The sequence below is a fragment of the Bos taurus genome, chromosome 1, assembly GCF_002263795.3.
Source record: "Bos taurus isolate L1 Dominette 01449 registration number 42190680 breed Hereford chromosome 1, ARS-UCD2.0, whole genome shotgun sequence".
NCBI lineage: Eukaryota > Metazoa > Chordata > Mammalia > Artiodactyla > Bovidae > Bos > Bos taurus.
In genome coordinates, this window is record NC_037328.1 from 126,692,235 (window position 1) to 126,714,517 (window position 22,283).

The following is a 22,283-nucleotide window of genomic DNA, read 5'->3' on the forward strand; positions in this document are numbered from 1 at the left end:
TCATAAACATTCCTGTTCTCTTTTTTTAGACAATGACAGTTTGCCAGGTAAAATTATCTAACGGCTTACTGGTACATGGGCCACAGTGCCATTCTGAAAATGAAGCCAAGGAAAAAGCTGCATTTTTTGCTATACAACAATTGGTGAGAACTGCCCATGAATTCTCTACTAAATCTTTAAATAATCCCTCTAGATGTTTCTGATGCATTGTTTTATAACTTTAAATACTTCCATAGGGCTCCTTAGGAGTGAATTTCCCTTTGCCTCCACCAGTATTTCCAAGTTATCCTCCAGCTGTACCACCTGGAACCATTCCTCCAGTTTTTCCCCAGCCTACTGGTAAGGTATCTTTCTCGTCTAAATATTTACCATTTAATTATTGTTTTTAGTAAGTTCTTTTAAGAAGCATCACTTCAAGGAAACCAAGAAATGATCTAAATATCTCAGTAATGTAAGGAGTTGTAAGGGGTAAGCCTGAAACCAGAGCCTGCAGATTTATCTAGAAATGCAGGGAGTATTAAACTGGTTATCTCTTCTCTTTGCCCAGACTCCATTAAACTGAATAATAAACTATTTTAAATGTGAACCTATAAAGACAAAGAGATGAGAAAAGAAATATCAGCACATTAGAATTTTTTTTGCATTTTATTTATTTAATATAAATTTATTTATTTTAATTGTAGGTTAATTACTTTACAATATTGTATTGGTTTTGCCATACATCAACATGAATCTGCCACAGGTATACATGTGTTCCCCGTCCTGAACCCCCCTCCCACCTCCCTCCCCGTACCATCCCTCTGGGTCATCCCAGTGCACCAGCCCCAAGCTTCCTGTATCATGCATCCAACCTGGACTGGCGATTCGTGCACATTAGAATTTGAAAACAGTTTGTGATGAGAAAAGAAGAGAAATAAAAACCAATGCAACAGAGTAGAGTTATGTTCAGACTGAAGAGTGAATAAAAGAGGATACAAACCAAAAGATGAGCAGATTGTCCCTCACAGTTCCCAAGAGATTCACAACTTGAAAGTGTCAGACACTACCAGTGGCATGGCCTGAAAAGAGGGGGTCAGTTCAACATCTGTAGCAAGAGTGATGGAACCCCTCCCCAGAGCCTTCACCCACACAGTCAAGCAGTTAACATCTACAGGCGAAAGCCTGGAGGTATGGTCTCCAGAAGGTTCCATACATATGAGACACCAGGTACAGAATAGAGAATGAGATACTAGGCTGGAAACTGAGGTTATATAAAGTTCCTTTTCCCATCCTATTCCCACACTGTAACAAGCCTTAGCCCAGATAGGAAGTTGGGGGATGGTTTTTTGAGAAATTCATTGAATTCCAAGCAAAAGACCCACCAACTTTTGGAGGATGTCCCAACCAAAAGGCTGGCTCACTATTCAGTCATCCTAGGGAGAAGCTGAGGATCTCAAGTCATCTAGCCCTACACCCTCCCAACACTGACACTGCTTCTAATCATAGTTTTAATGTCTTGGTCTTTAATATGAAGAAGTAATAGACTACTGAACATTTTAGGAAAATCTCTATAAGAGCCTGCTGCTGCTGCTGCTAAGTCGCTTCAGTCGTGTCCGACTCTGTGCGACCCCATAGACGGCAGCCCACCAGGCTTCCCCACCCCTGGGATTCTCCAGGCAAGAACACTGTAGTGGATTGCCATTTCCTTCTCCAATGCATGAAAGTAAAAAGTGAAAGTGTAGTCGCTCAGTTGTGTCCAACTCTTAGCGACCCCATGAACTGCAGCCTATCTGGCTCCTCTGTCCATGGATTTTCCAGGCAAGAGTACTGGAGTAGGGTGCCATTGCCTTCTCCACTATAAGAGCCTAAATGAAGATAAATGAAAGGGATCTGGAGATAGTGTTGGAAAGAAGAGAACTTCAGAGACAGCTTTGGTTAGCATTCTTATGAAATGAAACAGTATTGCAACCAAAAAAAATTAAGAACAAGAATTCACGAATAATAAATAATTGGAGAACAAAAATTGTAGAGCCAAAATTTTAAAATTCAATAGGTAAAGCAAAGTCATAGAACTCTCAGGAAAAAGATCAATGTAAAAGGAGGAAAAAAAGAAGTAAGAGAGATTTAGAGGAACTGTCCATACATCCAATACCTATCTAATTGCAGTTCCAGAAAGAGACCAGAGATCATGGGAAGGAGGAAAGTTATCAAAGAAATAGTTTCTTCTGACCAAGGGACATGCATCTATAAACTGAAAGGGCCGCCAGATGCTTAGCACTAAATGAAAAGAGACACAGATTGCCTTGGAATTTAGAATACCAGTAATAAAGAGAAACAATAAACAAAGCAAAAACAACACTCAGTTGTGGATGTGACTGGTATGGAAGTAAAGTCCAATGCTGTTAAGAGCAGTATTGCTTAGGAACCTGGAAGGTTAGGTCCATGAATCAAGGCAAATTGGAAGTGGTCAAAAAGGAGATGGCAAGAGTGAACATCGACATTTTAGGAATCAGCAAACTAAAAAGGACTGAAATGGGTGAATTTAACTCAGATGATCATTATATCTACTTCTGTGGGCAAGAATCCCTTAGAAGAAATAGAGCGGCCATCATAGTCAACAACAGAGTCCGAAAGCAGTACTTGGATGCAGTCTCTAAAATGACAGAATGATCTCTGTTCATTTCCAAGGCAAACCATTCATTTTCACAGTAATCTAAGTCTAAGCCCTGACCAGTTAATGCTGAAGAAGCTGAAGTTGAACGGTTCTATGAAGACCTACAAGACCTTTTAGAACTAACACCCAAAAAAGATGTCCTTTTTATTACAGGGGACTGGAATGCAAAAGTAGGAAGTCAAGAAATACCTGGAGTAACAGGCAAGTTTGGCCATGTTGTATAAAATGAAGCAGGGCAAAGGCTAACGAGTTTTGACAAGAGAACACACTGGTCATAGCAAACACCCTCTTCCAACAACACAAGAGAAGACTCTACACATGAACATTACCAAATGGTCGATACCGAAATCAGATTGATTGTATTCTTTGCAGCCAAAGATGGAGAAGCTCTATATGGTCAGCAAAAACAAGACCAGGAGCTGACTGTGGCTCAGATCGTGAACTCCTTATTGCCAAATTCAGACTTAAATTGAAGAAAGTAGGGAAAACCTCTAGACCATTCAGGTATGACCTAAATCAAATCCGTTATGATTATACAGTGGGAGTGACAAGTAGATTCAAGGGATTAGATCTGATAGAGCACCTGAAGAACTATGAACAGAGGTTCATGACATTGTACAATAGGCAGTGATAAAGACCATCCCCAAGAAAAAGAAATGCAAAAAGGCAAAGCAGTTGTCTGAGAAGGCCTTACAAACAGCTATGAAAAGAAGAGAAGTGAAAGGCAAAGGAGAAAAGGAAAGATATACCCATCTGAATGCAGTTCCAAAGAATAACAAGGAAAGATAAGAAAGCCTTCCTCAGTGATCAATGCAAAGAAGTAGAGGAAAACAATAGAATGGGAAAGACTAAAGATCTCTTCAAGAAAATTAGAGATGCCAAGGGAACTTTTCATGCAAAGATGGGCTCAATAAATGACAGAAATGGTAGGGACCTAACAGAAGCAGAAGATATTAAGAAGAGGGGGCAAGAATACATGGAAAAACTATACAGAAAAGATCTTCACAACTCAGAAAATCATGATGATGTGATCACTCACCTGGAGCCAGACATCCTGGAATGAGAAGCCAAGCGGGCCTTAGGAAGCGTTACTACAAACAAAGCTAGTGGAGATGATGGAATTCCAGTTGAGCTATTCCAGATCCTAAAAGATAATACTGTGAAAGTGCTGCACTCAATATGCCTGCAAATTTGGAAACTCAGAAGTGGCCACAGGACTGGAAAAGGTCAGTTTTCATTCCAATCCCAAAGAAAGGCAATGCCATAGAATGCTCCAACTATCGCACAGATGCACTCATTTCACATGCTAGCAAAGTAATGCTCAAAATTCTCCAAGCCAGGCTTCAACAGTACATGAACCTCCAGGTGTTCAAGCTGGTTTTAGAAAAGGCAAAGGAACCAGAGATCAAATTGTCAACATCCACTGGATCATCGAAAAAGTAAGAGAGTTCCAGAAACACATCTGTTTTATTGACTGTGCCAAAGCTTTTGACAGTGTGGATCACAATAAACTGTGGAAAATTCTGAAAGAGATGGGAATACCAGACCACCTGATCTGCCTCCTGAGAAATCTATATGCAGATCATGAAGCAACAGTTAGAACTGGACATGGAATAACAGACTGGTTCCAAATCAAGAAAGGAGTACGTCAAGGCTGTATATTGCCGCCCTGCTTATTTAACTTATATGCAGAATATCATGAGAAACACTGGTCTCAATGAAGCTCAAACTGGAATCAAGATTGCCAGGAGATGTATCAGTAACCTCAGATACTCAGATGACACCACACTTATGGCAAAAAGTGAAGAACTAAAGAGCCTCTTGATGAAAGTGAAAGAAGAGAGTGAAAAACTTGGCTTAAAACTCAACATTCAGAAAACTAAGCTCATGGCATCTGGTCCCATCACTTCATGGCAAATAGATGGGGAAACAGTGGAAACAGTGAGAGACTTTATTTTGGGGGTCTCCAAAATCACTGCAGATGGTGATTGCAGCCATGAAATTAAAAGACACTTGCTCTTTGGAAGAAAAGTTATAACCAACCTAGACAGCATATTAAAAAGCAGAGACATTGCTTTGCCAACAAAGGTCCATCTTGTCAAGGCTCTCATTTTTCCAGTAGTCATGTATGGATGTGAGAGTTGGACAATAAAGAAAGCTGAGCACCAAAGAATTGATGCTTTTGAACTGTGTTGTTGGAGAAGACTCTTGAGAGTCCCTTGGACTGCAAGGAAATCCAACCAGTCCATCCTAAAGGAAAATCAATCCTGAATATTCATTAGAAAGATTGATGCTGAAGCTGAAACTCCAATACTTTGGCTACCTGATGCGAAGAACTGACTCATTTGTAAAGACCCTGATGCTGAGAAAGAATAGAAGGCGGGAGGAGAAGGGGACGACAGAGAATGAGATGGTTGGATGGCATCACCGACTCAATGGACATGAGTTTGAGTAAACTCCGGGAGTTGGTGACAGACAGGGAAGCCTGGCATCCTACAGTCCATGGGGTAGCAAAGAGTCAGACATAGCTGAGCGACTGAACTGAATAAAGAGAGGTCAGAGATGAAGGAAAAATACAAATAAAAGATCAAAAATCAGAATGTTTTTGCATCATTGAACAGAGACTAGAAGCTAGAAAGCAGTTGAACATTGATTACCTCAAAATCCTGAGACAGAATTAGTTTCATCTCAGATTTCTCTCTAAAGCTAAAGTGTGAATCTAGTGCAAGGGTAGAATGAAGACCTTTCAGACAGGCACATTTTCTTATTATGTACTCTTCTTTAGAAGTTACTGAATTCTGCATCCAAAAAGCAAAGCAATAGTTTTTTTGTTTGTTTGATTGTTTTAAAGAAAACCATGAAACTAAAGACTTCCCTGATAGCTCAGTAGGTAAAGAATCTGCCTGCAATGCAGGAGACTTTGGTTTGATTCCTGGGTCAGGAAGATCCCCTGGAGAAGGGATAGGCTACCTACTCCAGTATTCTTAGACTTCCCTTGTGGCTCAGCTGGTAAAGAACCTTCCTGCGGTGTGGGAGACCTGGGTTCAATCCTGGATTTGGAAGATCCCCTGGAGAAGGGAAAGGCTACCCACTTCAGTATTCTGGCCTGGAGAATTGTCCATGGGGTTGCCAAGTGTCAGACACGACTGAGCGACTTTCACACACACACATGAAACTAAACTGCACGATACCTAATATGCAATGAATGGAAATTCCAGAATGCCAGCTGCTCAGCAGGTGTAGAAAGTAACTGGTCTCAACTGAGAGGGCAGAGGAAGGTCTTGGCAGGTGAGATAATGATCTGATAGATGGGCAGCATTTGGAAAAAAAACATGAAGGATAGATGCATAGAAGACTAAGGTGCTTTTAAAAGATAATTACTCTTAAAAGAGTTTTTTTAAGTTTTACAAGGAACAAAAAATAATCAGAGTACCCTACTTGGCTTTGAAGTGATAATATTTATATGGTGACATACCACAAACACTGTATTTTTTAAACGAATATTATAATATATTGGGAGGACAGGGCGAGTAGTGAAGTGTGGTATAAAAGAACTGAATTTTGATCTATCATAGTAGTTTTAGTCTAAAAATGCCTAACGTTGAAAAATCAGCTAGTAGTATAAGAAAATTATTGAACAGTATGCAAATAAATAGCTAAAACAATTAAACCTGGGAGGCACCAGATGACTGCTATATTTTGTTGAAAACCCTTTTTATTACAATATGTATGTGTATAATTATTTTTACTTTGATTTGTTTAAAAAATGCAATTTGTCTGAGGCCATAACTTACTAAGTAGCAGTAGTAGCATTCAAAAGCAAATCTATCTGTTAACAAAACCCACAATTTTGTTACTATACTACACTGGCATTCCTTTGCCTGTATAAACAATGGTTAGTCATAAAATTTTTATGGCATAATAAATCTGATGTTTTCATATAACTCAAGGTAGTAAGTCCACTATAACTTGGAAAATCCATTTTGATTGCTTTTTCACTTTCAAAAATGAATCCAGGGGATTTCCCTGGCGGTCCATTGGTTAACACGTCACCTTCCAATGCAGGTTCAATACCTGGTTGGGGAGCTAGGATCCCATATGCCTGATGGCCCAAAAAACCAAAAGCATAAAAACAGAAGCAATATTGTAATGAATTCATTAAAAGTTTTAAAAATTACCCACATCAAAAAAATCCAGCAACTATATATAAATTAGTTTTAAGTAATTAGTACATATAGGTTATCTAAAGGTATACTCGCAAGCTTCTCTCAAACGTAGCTGAGTTTTAGTTGACTATATAGTCTTAAATTCTGTCTGCTTTTTTCTCTCTCTGAAAAGAAACTTTGAGCACAGTACAGACTTTCTTTGGTGGCAGTGTGCCAGAGTCTTGGTTGTTACTGTTCAGTGCAGTAGTTCACAAATACTGCACTGGTACTGACTGTGTAAGGATCACTTGTGGAGCTTATTAACAATACAGATTCCTGGGCCCTCGGAGTCTGATTAGTACGTCTGGAGTATTGCCCAGGAATCTGTATTTCACAAGCTTCCGTGTGATTCAGACAAACAAATCAGTTTTGGGAACCCCTGATTCAGTGCACTTTCAGCAAGAAACAAGCTGTGAGATTTTTTTTTTTAGTTCTTGAATTACAAATGTTAGAATAGGAAAGAGAAAGATTGTGTATATCATATGAAAGTGATCAAATTTCAAGACTTGAGCTTTTCTGTTTGTTTTTTTTTTTTTTGTAGGCTGGGATCACTATGGAAGCAACTTAGCATTGGGGGCAGGTGAGATCCTTAAGATTTCTCTCTTTCTGCCCTGGCTTTTCTCCCCCAAGGGACAGATTAATGACCCTATTTTTTTTTTTTTTAGTAGTATTACAAATATTCCTAAGGCTTGTATCAATATAAGGTACTGTTGGCCTTCATAGGCCAGACAGCATAATGATAAGCTGAATGTAGGTGTTTCATATTCCTTAAGAGGACTTTGAATGTTGTAAGCAAGGTTAAATAGAACTTAAGTGTATGCTCTTTGCCAAAGTGAAATAAGCTAAAAGGAAAAGTAGCAAAGGGAGGTCTTAAATTTCAGGGCTTTAATGATGCCATTTTGCTAAAATAGCTTTTCCATGATTTTTAATAGCTAATATCATGCCTTCATCATCTCATCTCTTTGGCTCAGTGCCATGGGGACCACCAATGCCAGTTCCTGGGAAGCCCTTCCATCATACATCGTATGCTGGGACCATGCCCATGGCTGGGGGGATGCCAGCTGGTGTACACAATCAGTTCATACCTCTACAGGTGAGACCTAGAAGATAATTGCTATATTTTTAAGAGAATTTTTTTTACTGTTCAAAGCTATTGATAAAATTTTATTTATTCAGTGATTTCATACTTAGTGCCAAGTAGAAGCCTGATCAGTACTGGAGTGGGTACTGAGAATATATTTTGACCACTGGTGAACCGTCTAACCTAATTCCTGCTGTCTGAGTTTGTGTTCTAATAAATAATTGTAGCAAGTAATAATGTCCTTTTCTAAAACAGTGATTTAAAATCAGGAACATAAATTTTCTTTATACTGAAATTATGGATAAATTTTAAATATCTTATTCATAACTACATTCCTTGAATTTCTAAAGTCTGGTTTGGAGATTATAAGTGAAAGTCACAAGTCAGCAATGCTTGACAAGTATTAGCAGCGTGATTTATGGTATTTTCTGACACTAGTTTTTTTTGCCTACATTGTTACTTAATTATTCTTTTATTCCTCAAAGGTAACTAAAAAAAGAGTTGCGAACAAAAAGAACTTTGAGAATAAGGAGGCCCAGAGTTATCAAGTCACCCCGCTTCACACTAGCCAGTCAGCATCTTCTGATGTCACCAAAGGAATTCCACAGGAGACTTCATCAGCTTCCTTACCATCCTCTCAGATCCCTCAACCTGCATCTTCTTTTCAAGTTGCAGCTGCTTCCCCAGGCCATAGTATGCCTCACCAGAAGTCGGCACCAAGCTCTTCAAGAAGAAAATCAAGAAAACTGGCTGTCAATTTTGGCGTTTCTAAACCTTCTGAATAAATTTGGTACTTGGAATTAAATTTCTTTACTTTCCTCCCACCTTTTTATAAATCCATATCTGTGTCTCACAAGAAATTACAATGTACTATTTTAAAACAATACATTTCAATTAAATTTTTTAATTTTCTAGTTGCCAGGCACTTTCATGCTATTTAAAAGACTGTAAATCAAATTGTGCATCTTAAGTATGTACAATTTGTTTTACATCAATTATACCTCAACAAAGCTGTAAAAAAAAACAAAACTAAACTAAAACCTTGTGTTAAAATACTATCAGTGGACTGAGCATTCACATGTACCACTCTAACCATTGGCCTTGTCATTAAAAGCATCCTGAACTATGAATTAGACATGGTACTGCAATAATAATAAACGTTTTTTTTTACACTGTCATTGAGGGATAATTAAATGGAGCATGAAAATTGGGCCTCAAGTATAATTTACTGAATGTAGATTTTATTTCTCTTTTTAATGATGTAATAGAATTGTCAGGAGAGTGGCGCTTATTTATAGGTATTTTAACTTATGTTCTGTTATCTCTGAGGGTCCTTTAGACCTGTTGTGACGTGATCACATTGTGCTGGTGCTGCCAGTTTTGCTTTATTCTCCATTTTGTACCAAAGCAATTTCAGAATACTGATCAGAATATTTCATTTAACTGCTTAGAACTATACATAGTGATCTAGATTTGAGGAAATAATTACAATTTTTTAGATTATTCAAGAACCAGCATTAGTTAACCTCTAATAAAAAAATTAAGTTTCAAAATCTACAGGGTATAATGATTACAAATTAATCTTCTGATAGAAGTACAAAATATTAATCATGTAGTTAAAATGTATTAGCCTTTTGTTTAGCTTTTTATTTGCTTACTTAAACATACATGACAGCTCCATTGTTGATCCATGAGTAGTGTTTCCTGGGATGATGAAATTCTAAATTTTTAAAAATTCCAAGGTTTGCACAGGCACAATTAGTATATAATACACGTTATTTACATGACAAATGCCCGTCCTCGTTCCCTTTCCATACTTTTAGCTTTATGCTGAACTGTGCCGTGACTCTGGCATTTTATCTGTACATGTCATGTGTGGGTGTGTGTTATTCAATCTGTGGCTGTTGAAATTATATCAGAGTTTATGAAAATTTCTCAGTGGTACCAGGGCCTGGATTTATATACATATATATATATACATATATATATTTATGCTTTAGTTTTTGTGATATGCTTATATTTTTAAGGAAGTAAGTTATCATACTTTTTTAAAAGTATTTTAAAAGTAGGAACCACAATCTTTGTATGGAGCTGCTTATTATTATATCTAGTTTCATTTGGCTCATTGAAAACTCTGCCATGAGTCTTAGTCTGTTTGTTTTTTAAAACGCTACTATTGAGTTAAATGGATTTCTTTCTCTAATTGCTAAATGTTAAGAGTTTCTCTAAGTGTTAATAGGATATTTGTATATTAGTAGTGCCTTTAGTATGAAATTAGTGTTCATTATTTGTCATTTATGATAGTCATGTGAGTTTCTATGATTTTATTTTCTATTAATTTTCCTAGATTCAGATGTTCATTGGTTCCCAACATTTCATTTTTGGGAATACATGTTTCTCTGTAGTAGGATCTGAAGTAATGAGGCTCAAGTAATTCTGAGAGTGTGTCCTTTTTGCCTCACAAAGTAATTTTTTTTTTTATGGAAATACAAAAAAGTTGAATTGTGACATAAGATTATGTTAACCTCTACTACTTTAAAGTGTATGATATTTTTCACCTTATGTATCTGTACAAACTCCAGCATTCAAGAATTGCCTCACTCATCATTTCTCTGTGACCACCCTATATGAACAGTGTACAGCCCACATCTTTATTTAAGCACTGAAGAAGGAGCACATGCCATCTTCCAAAAACTTCAAGAGAAACTTTGATAAGCATAGTGCCACTGAACCCATATAAGGAGGTTTCCTCAATATTCAAACAAAGCAAACTGACAATTCTAGATGGATAGGCAGTAAGTGTTTTCTTTTCCTTCTTCTCCTAAAGCAACTCAAGACTAAAGAGAAATTAAAATGGGAGAGAAACCCATAATGACCAGATAGTGTCATGCATTCGTCTATATTTTCTTCACCTTGTATACCTGTTCCAGAGATGGGCCTGAGAGCAATAGGTGTGCTCTCTCTGGAGAGGATGTGAGAAGCAGAGACTGTATCTCATGACAGTCTTGAGGAGTCCAGGTCCACTGATAGATTTGGGAAACTTACAGTTTTTCCTTTGTGGATGGCACAGACTCAGACTACCCCAAAATTTAGAAATATGCCCATTCAGCTGTTGAATCTGTTGTGGACTGTGTGTGGAAACCGTGGACTGTGTAGAGCACAGAAGAGCAGATTCCCCAAAATGCTTCATGTTTCCACGTCACAAGAGCAGCTGAATCTATTTAAACTTTCCTCTCCTTACTAAAACATTATTTCTAGATAACTTTGTTCAATAAAGTTTTCTTTTCTTTTTTTTTTTTTGAGCAGATTAAGTGAATTGTGAAGCTTGGTCCTTTCAGTCCTTTTTACCATTTCCAATACATTACCTGAGTCTTATCATTTTACAGATAGACTGTATTAATTGATTTAAATATCATGCAGACTCATGTCTTAAACATCTGAGACTCAGTTGCCTGAAAAATTAATTTCACCTCTGTGTGTACTTTGGTTTCAATTTAAGACTTTCCTTGCTGTTCAGAGGGATAAGTAGTTCTTTTAGAACAGGCAAACAAAAGTTTGATCTTTTTTTTCCTATTGGTGGAAGAGATGAAGAACTCTTGCGGCAGGTTTTGTTGTTTATTTCCTTTTTCATGATCAGGTACTTGCTTTGGTTTTAAACTGATATTTTTCAAACTAGTCTGGATTTGGGAGGAGGGGCAGATAGGGAGGCAGAAGGCAGAAGGAGACCCGTTAAATAAGACCTGTCCTTCACTGCATTTTCAGACTATACTCTTCCTAGCTCAAGGACATAGATGAACTGCAGTGATTTATTTACTCACTTTTAAATCATCTGTTCTATTTGTATTAGTAAATCATACATTATCATAGTGATTGTCTAGTTTAAGATAGCTAGAGTTGTCCCCCTCCCCACTAAAGTTCATTCTAATATGCTTCAGCTCATTGTCCAGAGCCTCTTTTTTTAAAAAGCTACTATGTATGATTTCCCAGCTTTCTGAGCTTGCTATATTTCTTAGAACCATCTTGCTTCCAAATCGTGTTTTTACTGGGGAGGGGAATTCATTTATTGGAGAGAAATGACAGACATTCTCTACCTCTGAAAAAAAAAAAAGAATCACAGAAGTCCCCTTATCATTTTTATAGAGAGTGACAGACCTTAAACTGGCAGTGTTCTTTCTGTACATCTTATAAGCTTTGTCAGTGAAGCAGTCTTTTGCAGGAGCTTCCTTTCCTAGTTAGGATATGTTTCAGACAGAGCTGGCTGATATTTCCCTCAGACTGCTCCATCTTCCGCCAGGGAGCAGTAAGAGACCATGACGATCAGAACGAGGACAGGCTGGAGTTTCACTGGCTTATCTCCAACACCACTGATGCGTCTTTCAGAGAGGAAAACAGGTACTAGTCTTCATAGTTAAGAATATCGGAAATCCATAGCTGCTTTTGTGTTTGTTTGTGTGTTTCAGTGAATCAACAATAATGCCTTGCTCAATCAATGCATTCAGCCATCTCAAGTGCAATTCGTGATGGAGACTCTGGTTTCCAGTAGATAAAGTTTTACATATTTAAACCTATAAAAATTAATTTTTTTCCAACAATACACCTATTGCTGTTATTTCAGCAGTTGACATACTAGTAAATTGCCAAGGCCAAATAATTAAATGCCTGTAGATGTTTTAGTGATTGGAACCAAATCTTCATACTGTTTTCTCATGAAGTAATAGGAGTGAATTTTTTGTTTGTTTTGGAACTTAGGGGCTTTTTTTACCTTAAGTCTCATATTTTCTTTTGCCTGCATCCAATTGCTTCTTTGAGTGTTTGCATCTATTTTAATATATGAGTAATAGTGTACTGTATCATCAACATGTTCAACATTTTTTTCATTTAAACAATATAAGTATAATTCATACGTATAGATCTTAATTCTTTTTTTCCCTCACAAAAGTATTTTATAAGTAACTGGAATTTTTCATTAGATCTTATACAAAGCAGTATTTTATTAAAAATTCAAAAGGGAAGACTTTTATGTGCTCATTTTTTAGCTTTTGTTTTTTTAAATATCTATACATTGTCTGCAATTAAAGTGTTTTCAACTTGCATTGGAATGGACTCCAAATGTATTTTTGTTTTAAACTGTACATTTGTAGATTTTTGGCATGAAGTTAGCCTCAAAATGTTGTGTAAAAGGATTTTAAAATATGAGTCACTGAAAGAGTTTAAACATCTATACATGTTAAATGCTATATGGATTTTAATTAAACATTTGAGAATGATTTCATAAGCTTTTGTTCTTGTATGTTTGCAGTGATATTAAAAATAGATTACAGGATTCACTTAAACCTCATATCCATTTATATTGATGTTTGAATCTGTGTCAATGGGTGATAGAATTCCAGTTGAGGTATTCTAAATCCTGAAAGATGATGCTGTGAAAGTACTGCACTCAATATGCCAGCAAATTTGGAAAACTCAGCAGTGGCCACAGGACTGGAAAAGGTCAGTTTTCATTCCAATCCCAAAGAAAGGCAATGCCAAAGAATGCTCAAACTACCGCACAATTGCACTCATCTCACACGCTAGTAAAGTAATGCTCAAAATTCTCCAAGCCAGGCTTCAGCAATATGTGAACCGTGAACTTTCTGATGTTCAAGCTGATTTTAGAAAAGGCAGAGGAACCAGAGATCAAATTGCCAACATCTGCTGGATCATGGAAAAACCAAGAGAATTCCAGAAAAACATCTATTTCTGCTTTATTGACTATGCCAAAGCCTTTGACTGTGTGGATCACAATAAACTGTGGAAAATTCTGAAAGAGATGGGAATACCAGACCATCTGATCTGCCTCTTGAGAAATTTGTATGCAGGTCAGGAAGCAAGAGTTAGAACTGGACATGGAACAACAGACTGGTTCCAAATAGGAAAAGGAGTACATCAAGGCCGTATATTGTCACCCTGCTTATTTAACTTATATGCAGAGTACATCATGAGAAACGCTGGACTGGAAGAAGCACAAGCTGGAATCAAGATTGCCGGGAGAAATATCAATAACCTCAGATATGCAGATGACGCCACCCTTATGGCAGAAAGTGAAGAGGAACTCAAAAGCCTCTTGATGAAAGTGAAGGTGGAGAGTGAAAAAGTTGGCTTAAAGCTCAACATTCAGAAAACGAAGATCATGGCATCCGGTCCCACCACTTCATGGGAAATAGATGCGGAAACAGTGGAAACAGTGTCAGACTTTATTTTTCTAGGCTCCAAAATCACTACAGATGGTGACTGCAGCCATGAAATTAAGAGATGCTTACTCCTTGGAAGGAAAGTTATGACCAACCTAGATAGCATATTCAAAAGCAGAGACATTACTTTGCCAACAAAGGTCTGGCTAGTCAAGGCTATGGTTTTTCCAGTGGTCATGTATGGATGTGAGAGTTGGACTGTGAAGAAGGTTGAGTGCCGAAGAATTGATGCTTTTGAACTGTGGTGTTGGAGAAGACTCTTGAGAGTCCCTTGGACTGCAAGGAGATCCAACCACTCCATTCTGAAGAAGATCAGCCCTGGGATTTCTTTGAAAGGAATGATGCTAAAGCTGAAACTCCAGTACTTTAGCCACCTCATGCGAAGAGTTGATTCATTGGAAAAGACTGATGCTGGGAGGGATTGGAGGCAAGAGGAGAAGGGGACGACAGAGGATGAGATGGCCAGATGGAATCACTGACTCAATGGACGTGAGTCTCAGTGAACTCCGGGAGTTGGTGATGGACAGGGAGGCCTAGCGTGCTGCTATTCATTGGGTCACAAAGAGGTGGACACGACTGAGCAACTGATCTGATGTGATCTGATCTGACAGGATGATTGGTGGAGAAAGTCTGAACTATAGATTCTGATGCCACAGTTCAGATCCTGGCTCTGCCTCTAATTGTAAATATGTCATTATATTAGGATTGGCAAGTTATGTAATGTCTATGCCTCAGTTTCTTCATGTCCTAAGGGAAGAAAACAACACCCCTTGTATGGGTAATATATTTAAAGCACTGGGTACTTAGTGCCAGTTTTTTTACTTGAAAATCAATAAACAAATCAAAGTCCTCTCAAGTTAGCTTAAGAAAAGGAAATTTGTTGTAAGAATTCAGGACTGTCTTAGAGAATCCAATCCAGGAAGTACAACGAGGCTTCTTAGGAACCGAACCTTAATTGAGGTGTTACTTTCAAATGCACACTCTTATTCTCCATGGGACCATGGGCTCTGAAGTGTGACCCTCTGTAGATCACGTGTTTGTTCCAGCATCTATAGTTGGGGATTGGGGCAGGTCACCTTGAGGGGCTACCACTACTGGACTGTGGGTTGTTGAGGAAACCTGGACCTCTCAAAGGCAGGCTGTTAAGAAACAACCACATTCTGAGCTGGCAATCAGTCCTTACAGTTCATACCTAAAAGAGGCTCTGTAAAACAGCTTTGCCCTAATGGTAATCGGAGTTTACTCTCTGATGTGCCTGCAAACAGCCTTCATACAAGGGTAATCCCAGTAAACTCCTTCAGCTTAGGAAATGGTTGCCTTTAGAATTTTGAGGTCCTTTATGAAGTCATGTATTCCTACAGTTGCAAGAGTCTTAGCCATGTTTCACTGACTTCCTAAATATAGAAACAATAAATAAATATACCTACTAATTATTAAATCCTTATTAAGGATTTAATATCACAGGCCAATATACTACCTGGTCTACAAAGATCGTCTCCTTTAATTCTCAGGACCCTACCATGTAGGCAGGTTTCACCTATGCAGTAGTCTGATTACAAATCCTATGGTATTTACTTTGCTTTACTCTAAAGCTTAGGCTTTCTAATCTAGTTTCTATATCAATTCTCTCTAGTTTTATTTTAAACATATTATTTCATTCATTTCATTTGCTATTTATTGGTATCTTTTAAGGGTTTAGCTCAGGCATAGAGTTATGAATAAGACCTAGACCGAGTCTTGATCATCCATGAAGTCTAGCAGAGAAGGAACAACTAAACCACCAAGAGTAATAGCAATATAACAAGTACATAGAAGAAAGGGATATCTCACAGACGGAAGATATCAGGGTGTCTAGAAGAGCTGAAACTTAAAGGAGCCAAGCAAGGGAAGGAAATTGACCAGAGCTGAATTGTATATAGTGCAGATTAAGCGGGATCAGAGGAAAAATGGAGGTGAAGGTAGGCATAAGACCATAACACTGCAAACCATGCTAAAGTGTCTGACTTTCAGGCCAAAAGCTTAGTCCAAGCTTTTTTGTTTGGATGTAACAAAATCCCACTTAAAGTAACTCAAAAAAATAAAATGAAGGAGGGAATAGAATGTATTATATGAACACAGAAAATCTAGAACCAAAAAGCAGAAACATACCTGAGTTTCATAGGGGCCTGGACCAAGAATAGGAAGCTATCAGAAGATACCTCCCTTCTCTAGTCTCACCTCTGCCTTTCTGTTTAACACCGGGCTTCCATATTCCCTTTGGACATTGCTTCAGTTCCAGCAACCAGCCTAAGGCTAGCGTCTCTCCATCTCAACTCCAAATGACTATTTGTGTCAGATGTCCATCACCATGTAAGCAAGTAAGATCAACTAACACAAATATGGCTGCCGCAGCCCATTCCTAAAGAGCTATGTTCTTTGAAGCAAAAAAGGTCAGGATGTGAGGTACTCCTAAATGCTATTCTCATAACAGCCATCACATGATTTTAAGAAGGGGTTGTTTTCTTTCAAGATGAAAACTGGTGTCATTGCAGAGAACAGATTAAAGAGAGTGGAAATCAGAGACAAACAGCCATTTCAGTCATTTAGGAAGAATGATGCAACCTCACTAACTCTTAGAAACTCCCTATATTGCGTAGCATGTTGGACAGCAAAGAGAAACAGAAATGTAGAATCAGAGTTTCCAGCATTACCTTCTCAGGCTGACACATTAATATTTTACCAGAGATTCTCTCTGCAATTCATGGCATATTGGATCTAGAAACAAGACAAGAGCTCCAAGTCTTCCTGAGAATTACTTTCTCCCACATCCTGTCATTAATTATGCCTCTATGAATATAGCACTGAAGGTTTGTGCTCCAGGCTTAGTGATAATAACAGTTACTAGGTACAGGCTATCCACTAGGTACCATTCACTTCATATAACACTTTCAATCTTCAAAACATAGTAACATAAAAATGGTATTAACTCATTTCACAAATAAGGAAAGTAAGACAAAAAAAAGGCTGACTTGCCCAAAGATAGAATATATTCCTGAGCTGAAATTCAGAAGAGATCTGTTGAATGCCCAAACCCATGTTCTAGTCTACTTCTTCCTTTTAAATTAATTTTTAACCATTTAAGTATTACATGGCTAAGTTTCCTAAAATTTTGAAAGCAAGTAAGAGTAAAAGAGGAGAGTGAAAAAGAGTGAAAGAGGAGAGTGAAAAAGTTGGCTTAAAGCTCAACATTCAGAAAATGAAGATCATGGCATCCGGTCCCATCACTTCATGGGAAATAGATGGGGAAACAGTGGAAACAGTGTCAGACTTTATTTTTGGGGGCTCCAAAATCACTGCAGATGCAGCCATGAAATTAAAAGATGCTTACTCTTTGGAAGGAAATTTATGACCAACCTAGATAGCATATTCAAAAGCAGAGACATTACTTTGCCAACAAAGGTCCATCTAGTCAAAGCTATGGTTTTTCCAGTGGTCATGTATGGATGTGAGAGTTGGACTGTGAAGAAGGCTGAGCGCCGAAGAATTGATGCTTTAGAACTGTGGTGTTGGAGAAGACTCTTGAGAGTCCCTTGGACTGCAAGGAGATCCAACCACTCCATTCTGAAGAAGATCAGCCCTGGGATTTCTTTGGAAGGAATGATGCTAAAGCTGAAACTCCAGTACTTCGGCCACCTCATGCGAAGAGTTGACTCATTGGAAAAGACTCTGATGCTGGGAGGGATTGGGGGCAGGAGGAGAAGGGGACGACAGAGGATGAGATGGCTGGATGGCATCACTGACTTGATGGATGTGAGTCTGAGTGAGCTCCGGGAGTTGGTGATGGACAGGGAGGCCTGGCGTGCTTCGATTCATGGGGTCGCGAAGAGTCGGACACGACTGAACGACTGAACTGAAGAGTAAAATCTTGTGACTACCTTCGAGGTAATTGCTGTGAGCATGTGATGTGTATCCTACACAAAAAAGGTATGTATCTTTTTTTGATGCCACACACTATCTGCACATATAACTACTTAACAAAGTTTTTATTTGTTTTTATTTTATGAAAATGGTGTCATGTTTTAGGCATCATTCTGAAACTTGTCTGTTTCTGTCAGCAAGTATCTCTGAGACTTGGCATGCTCTGCCACAATGATGTTCCCCTTCCTAGGTCTACAGGCTTCTCTGAACACCTGGTCGAACAGCTAAAGATAGCTGATCACCACTCACAGCGCTAGACACTTGAAGGGAGTTTTTTTCTCTTTTCCAACGTTTCACTATGAAAATTTTCTAATAGATAGCAACATTTAAAATATTGTACAGTAAACATCTATATACCCAATACCTGTGTGTGCTCAATCATGTACGACTCTTTGTGACCCCATGGACTGTAGCCTGCCAAGGTCCTCTGTCCATAGCATTTCCCCAGCACAGATACTGAAGTAGGTTGTAATTTCCTTCTCCAGGGGATCTTCCCCACCCAGGAATCAAACCCGAGTCTCCTGCGTCTTCTGCATTGCAGGCAGATTCTTTACCTCTGAGCTACCAGGGGATCATAACCAATACCTAGATAATACCATTAACATATTACTATGCTTGCTTTCGGAGAAGGCAATGGCACCCCACTCCAGTACTCTTACCTGGAAAATCCCATGGACAGAGGAGCCTGGTGGGCTGCAGTCCATGGGGTCGCTAAGAGTCGGACAGGACTGAGTGACTTCACTTTCACTTTTCACTTTCATGCATTGCAGAAGGAAATGGCAACCCACTCCAGTGTTCTTGCCTGGAGAATCCCGGGGACGGGGGAGCTTGGTAGGCTGCTGTCTATGGGGTCGCACAGAGTCGGACATGACTGAAGCGACTTAGCAGCAGCAGCAGCAGCAGCAGCATACTTGCTTCATTACATATCCATCCATCCACATTAGCAGAGCTCCCTCAAGCACCTCATTGAGCAATTAGCTCTGCTCAGGTTGTCAAATGACTGATACGACACCTAACTGGATGACTGATACGACACCTAACTGGATGAGCAGTGGTCAAACTACCTGTGGAACCCAAAGAGTTTGTTAGATGTCAGCAGAGTTCTCTATCCTGGAATGGAGGTCTTTTACAGAAAAACAACCTACCCTGCAGGACATCCAAGACTATTTGAGTGAAGGAATCACTCAGAATGGCCTAGAATTGTACTTAAAGTCGGAAAGACCAAAGAGAATGGATTACACATCAGACTGCCAAAGCAAACTGTCCTGGGTCCCTGCTTTTCTGGAGGCAGCACCATCAGGAATCTAGACACTCGAGGAAGCCCTCATGGTTGATAGCTTCTCAAAATGGATCCAGGTCTCTCTCTATCCAACTCATACCTCTGGAACAACAACCCCGAGAGACAACCGTTTGCAGCACCAGGATGGCAGGAACCACTATTTATGACAGTATATCGATCTTTATTTCATTTGACAAGAGGAAATTTGTGGTCCAGATCTTTAGTGTGCAGTACAGCTGGACAGACTGCAAAGACAGTACAGATCTCTAGGTGCAAACTTGCCAGGTTTTGTGCCCCTCCATAGCTGATATTTTTTTAAGGAATGTGGCCAAGAGTGAATGAATGAACCAACATTTTAAAAAACAGAGCATTATCTCAAAACTGGCTTTGACTACTTGCTAGGAGTACTTAAGGTCGGTTCCTCCAGGACTACATTCCCACTCCTGTGACTCGGGTTACAGGGCCAGTGACAGGTACAAATAGGCCAGTGGGCGTTTCCACACATAGCTGAGGCAGAAGTGCTCCTCGGAGAATGGAGAGGGTGAGGCTTCCCCAGTGGATCAGTGATTAAGAGTCTGCGCCTTTACTGCAGGGGGCACAGGTTTGATCCCTGGTCTGGGAATTAAGATCCCACATGCTGCATGGTACGACCTAAATAAATAAAATAAAAATACTTTTAAAAGATTATTAAAAAAAAAAAAAAAAGGGGGATCCAAGGAGTGACACAGTACCAGAAGAGGTGAGCTCTCTAGCAAGGGCAATAAATTAGTGGAGGAAATGCCAGCAGAGACCAGGGTAGATTTAGCAGGGCTGGGGCTGGCAGTTGCAGAAGGGAGAACCTGCAACACCACCTGAAGGAGATGCTTTGATATGGTTCCATAAGTGTTAGTTGAAGGCCTACTATGTGCTGAGTGCTGCCAGGAAACCCAGGTTTCCAGGGAAGAACTTCAAAGGAGCAAGAAAAGCCAGGAATCAGCCAGCATACAGTCTTTATTCCCTTCACAAAGAGATGACTATATATTTATCACACAAGGCTCCTACCTCATTCAGGACCCTTGAGGGAAGTTTTCTTTTTCTCTCTCTTTTTAATCAGAACATTTAAAAGTAAGCTGATGATTTCCAGCCAAAGAGGGACTTTTGATTGGGAATATTGTTGCAAAATAATATGTTTGTCTTTTCTGGAGAATGAGCACATAGATGCTTGCCTAAGAACAATAGATATTAGTCACAGCTCATTGATTTCATTTATTCCTCTCTGAAAAGAAAAAAAGCCATTATGGGGTAATATAGAGTCCCCCTAAGGAGACTCAACTAAGAATACGAAGCAAAGCTCAAGTTAACAGTATCAGACAAATGCAGGTGTCCGTAGCAAGGAATCCAGGAGCTAAATATTGCAGAATAAGCTGTGAAACAAATGATTAATGCTGCTTTTGTGATCTTTGCTTTCCTTCTTTAAGCTGTAGTCCACCATTGGTAGAGATTCCCAGGTGGCTCAGTGGTAAAGCATCCAGCTGTCAATGCTGGAAACAGAGACGCAGGTTCAATCCCTAAGTCGAGAAGATCCCCTGGAGGAGGAAATGGCAACCCACTCCAGTATTCTTATGAACAGAGGAGCCTGGTGGGCTATAGTCCATGGAGTTGCAAAGAAACAGACATGACTGAGAGACTAAGCAGGCATGCACACTCTCCAACATTGCTAGATAAATGCTTCCTGAATTCAACACACCCAAACCACTTCCCCCACCTCAATAACTTAATCAAACACCAGTGGATTCTTAAACAGCATCTCTGGGGTTTTCAGAAGATAATTCTCCAATGACACTTCCTTAGTGCCACTAAGTGAAAGAAGTCATCATTTTTGGCTGAAGTATCATCATATGATTGTTTCTACACTTATTACTAGTAAATAATAGAGGTCACAATCGCATGAGCATCTTTGATTTCTCCTTTTCTTCACCCCCCACATGTAGTTTGCAAGCCGTGATGCAATGTTATCTCCTATAGCTGCTCTTTTCTCTCCATCCTCATGATTATTAGCTCTATGCAGGTCCTCTTCTCAGAACTGGCTTATTGCCAAAGAAAAACAGCAATACTGCTTACAGACGAAGTGCTTTATAGTATTGTCATTTAATTCTCACCACAGTGTTCTGAGAAGGGCACTTTCAAAGCTTTTTCTTTTGTTGCAGTAAAAACAGAACATGAGATCTACTGTCTTTACAGGATTTAAGTGTACAACATGACATTGTTGACTATTGATGCAGTATTATACAGCAGGTCTCTAGATCTTATTCCTCTAAACTGAATTCATGTAGAACTTAACTAAAATTGTATGCTCATTAATTAATAATTCTCCAGTCACTCCTCCTTTCAACCTCTGGCAACCACCTCAGATTGAAGTTTTTTCTGAGATTTCTTCAGATCGAAGTTTTCCTCAATGACCCAGCAATGAATGAACATATGCTAAGGTCTATCATCATGGCATTGAGACAAAGAAGCTTTTGAAAGCCTTCAAGAAAAAAAAGAATCACATACAAACAATTAGGAATAATAATGATTCAAAGATCTCAAAGGTGGGCTTCCCTCATGGCTCAGATGGTAAAGAATCTGCCTGCAATGCAGGAGACCTGGATTCAGTCCCTGAGTTAGGAAGATCCCCTCGAGAAGAGAATGGCTACCTACTCCAGAATCCTTGCCTGGAGAATTCCATGGACAGAGGAACCAGGTGGGTTATAGTCCATGGGGTCGAAAAGAATCGGACATGACTAAGTGACTAACACACACACTCATACACACACCTGGAAGACAGTGCCAGATGCTAGAGAATTATGGAGCAATCTCTTTCACATTCTGAAAGGAAATAATTTCTAACATAGAATTC

The 22,283-nt window shown here is 39.1% G+C and overlaps 1 protein-coding gene across 6 annotated transcripts in view; it reads left to right on the forward strand.

The window, feature by feature from the left end:
- The window catches only part of XRN1 (5'-3' exoribonuclease 1), a 112,208-nt gene extending 99,002 nt beyond the window's left edge, over nt 1–13,206 (forward strand). For 2 of the 6 annotated variants that reach the window (XM_005201893.5, XM_059886175.1), the window contains 5 exons: nt 30–143; nt 237–339; nt 7,400–7,438; nt 7,791–7,951; nt 8,425–13,206. In XM_005201893.5, the coding sequence (XP_005201950.1) occupies nt 30–143; nt 237–339; nt 7,400–7,438; nt 7,791–7,951; nt 8,425–8,724 (717 nt within the window). In that variant the 3' untranslated portion in view covers nt 8,725–13,206. The remainder of the gene's footprint in view (nt 1–29; nt 144–236; nt 340–7,399; nt 7,439–7,790; nt 7,952–8,424) is intronic. The other 4 variants (XM_059886157.1, XM_010801553.4, NM_001206035.1 and 1 more) reach the window with 4 other exon arrangements.
- Nucleotides 13,207–22,283: the final 9,077 nt, after the last annotated feature.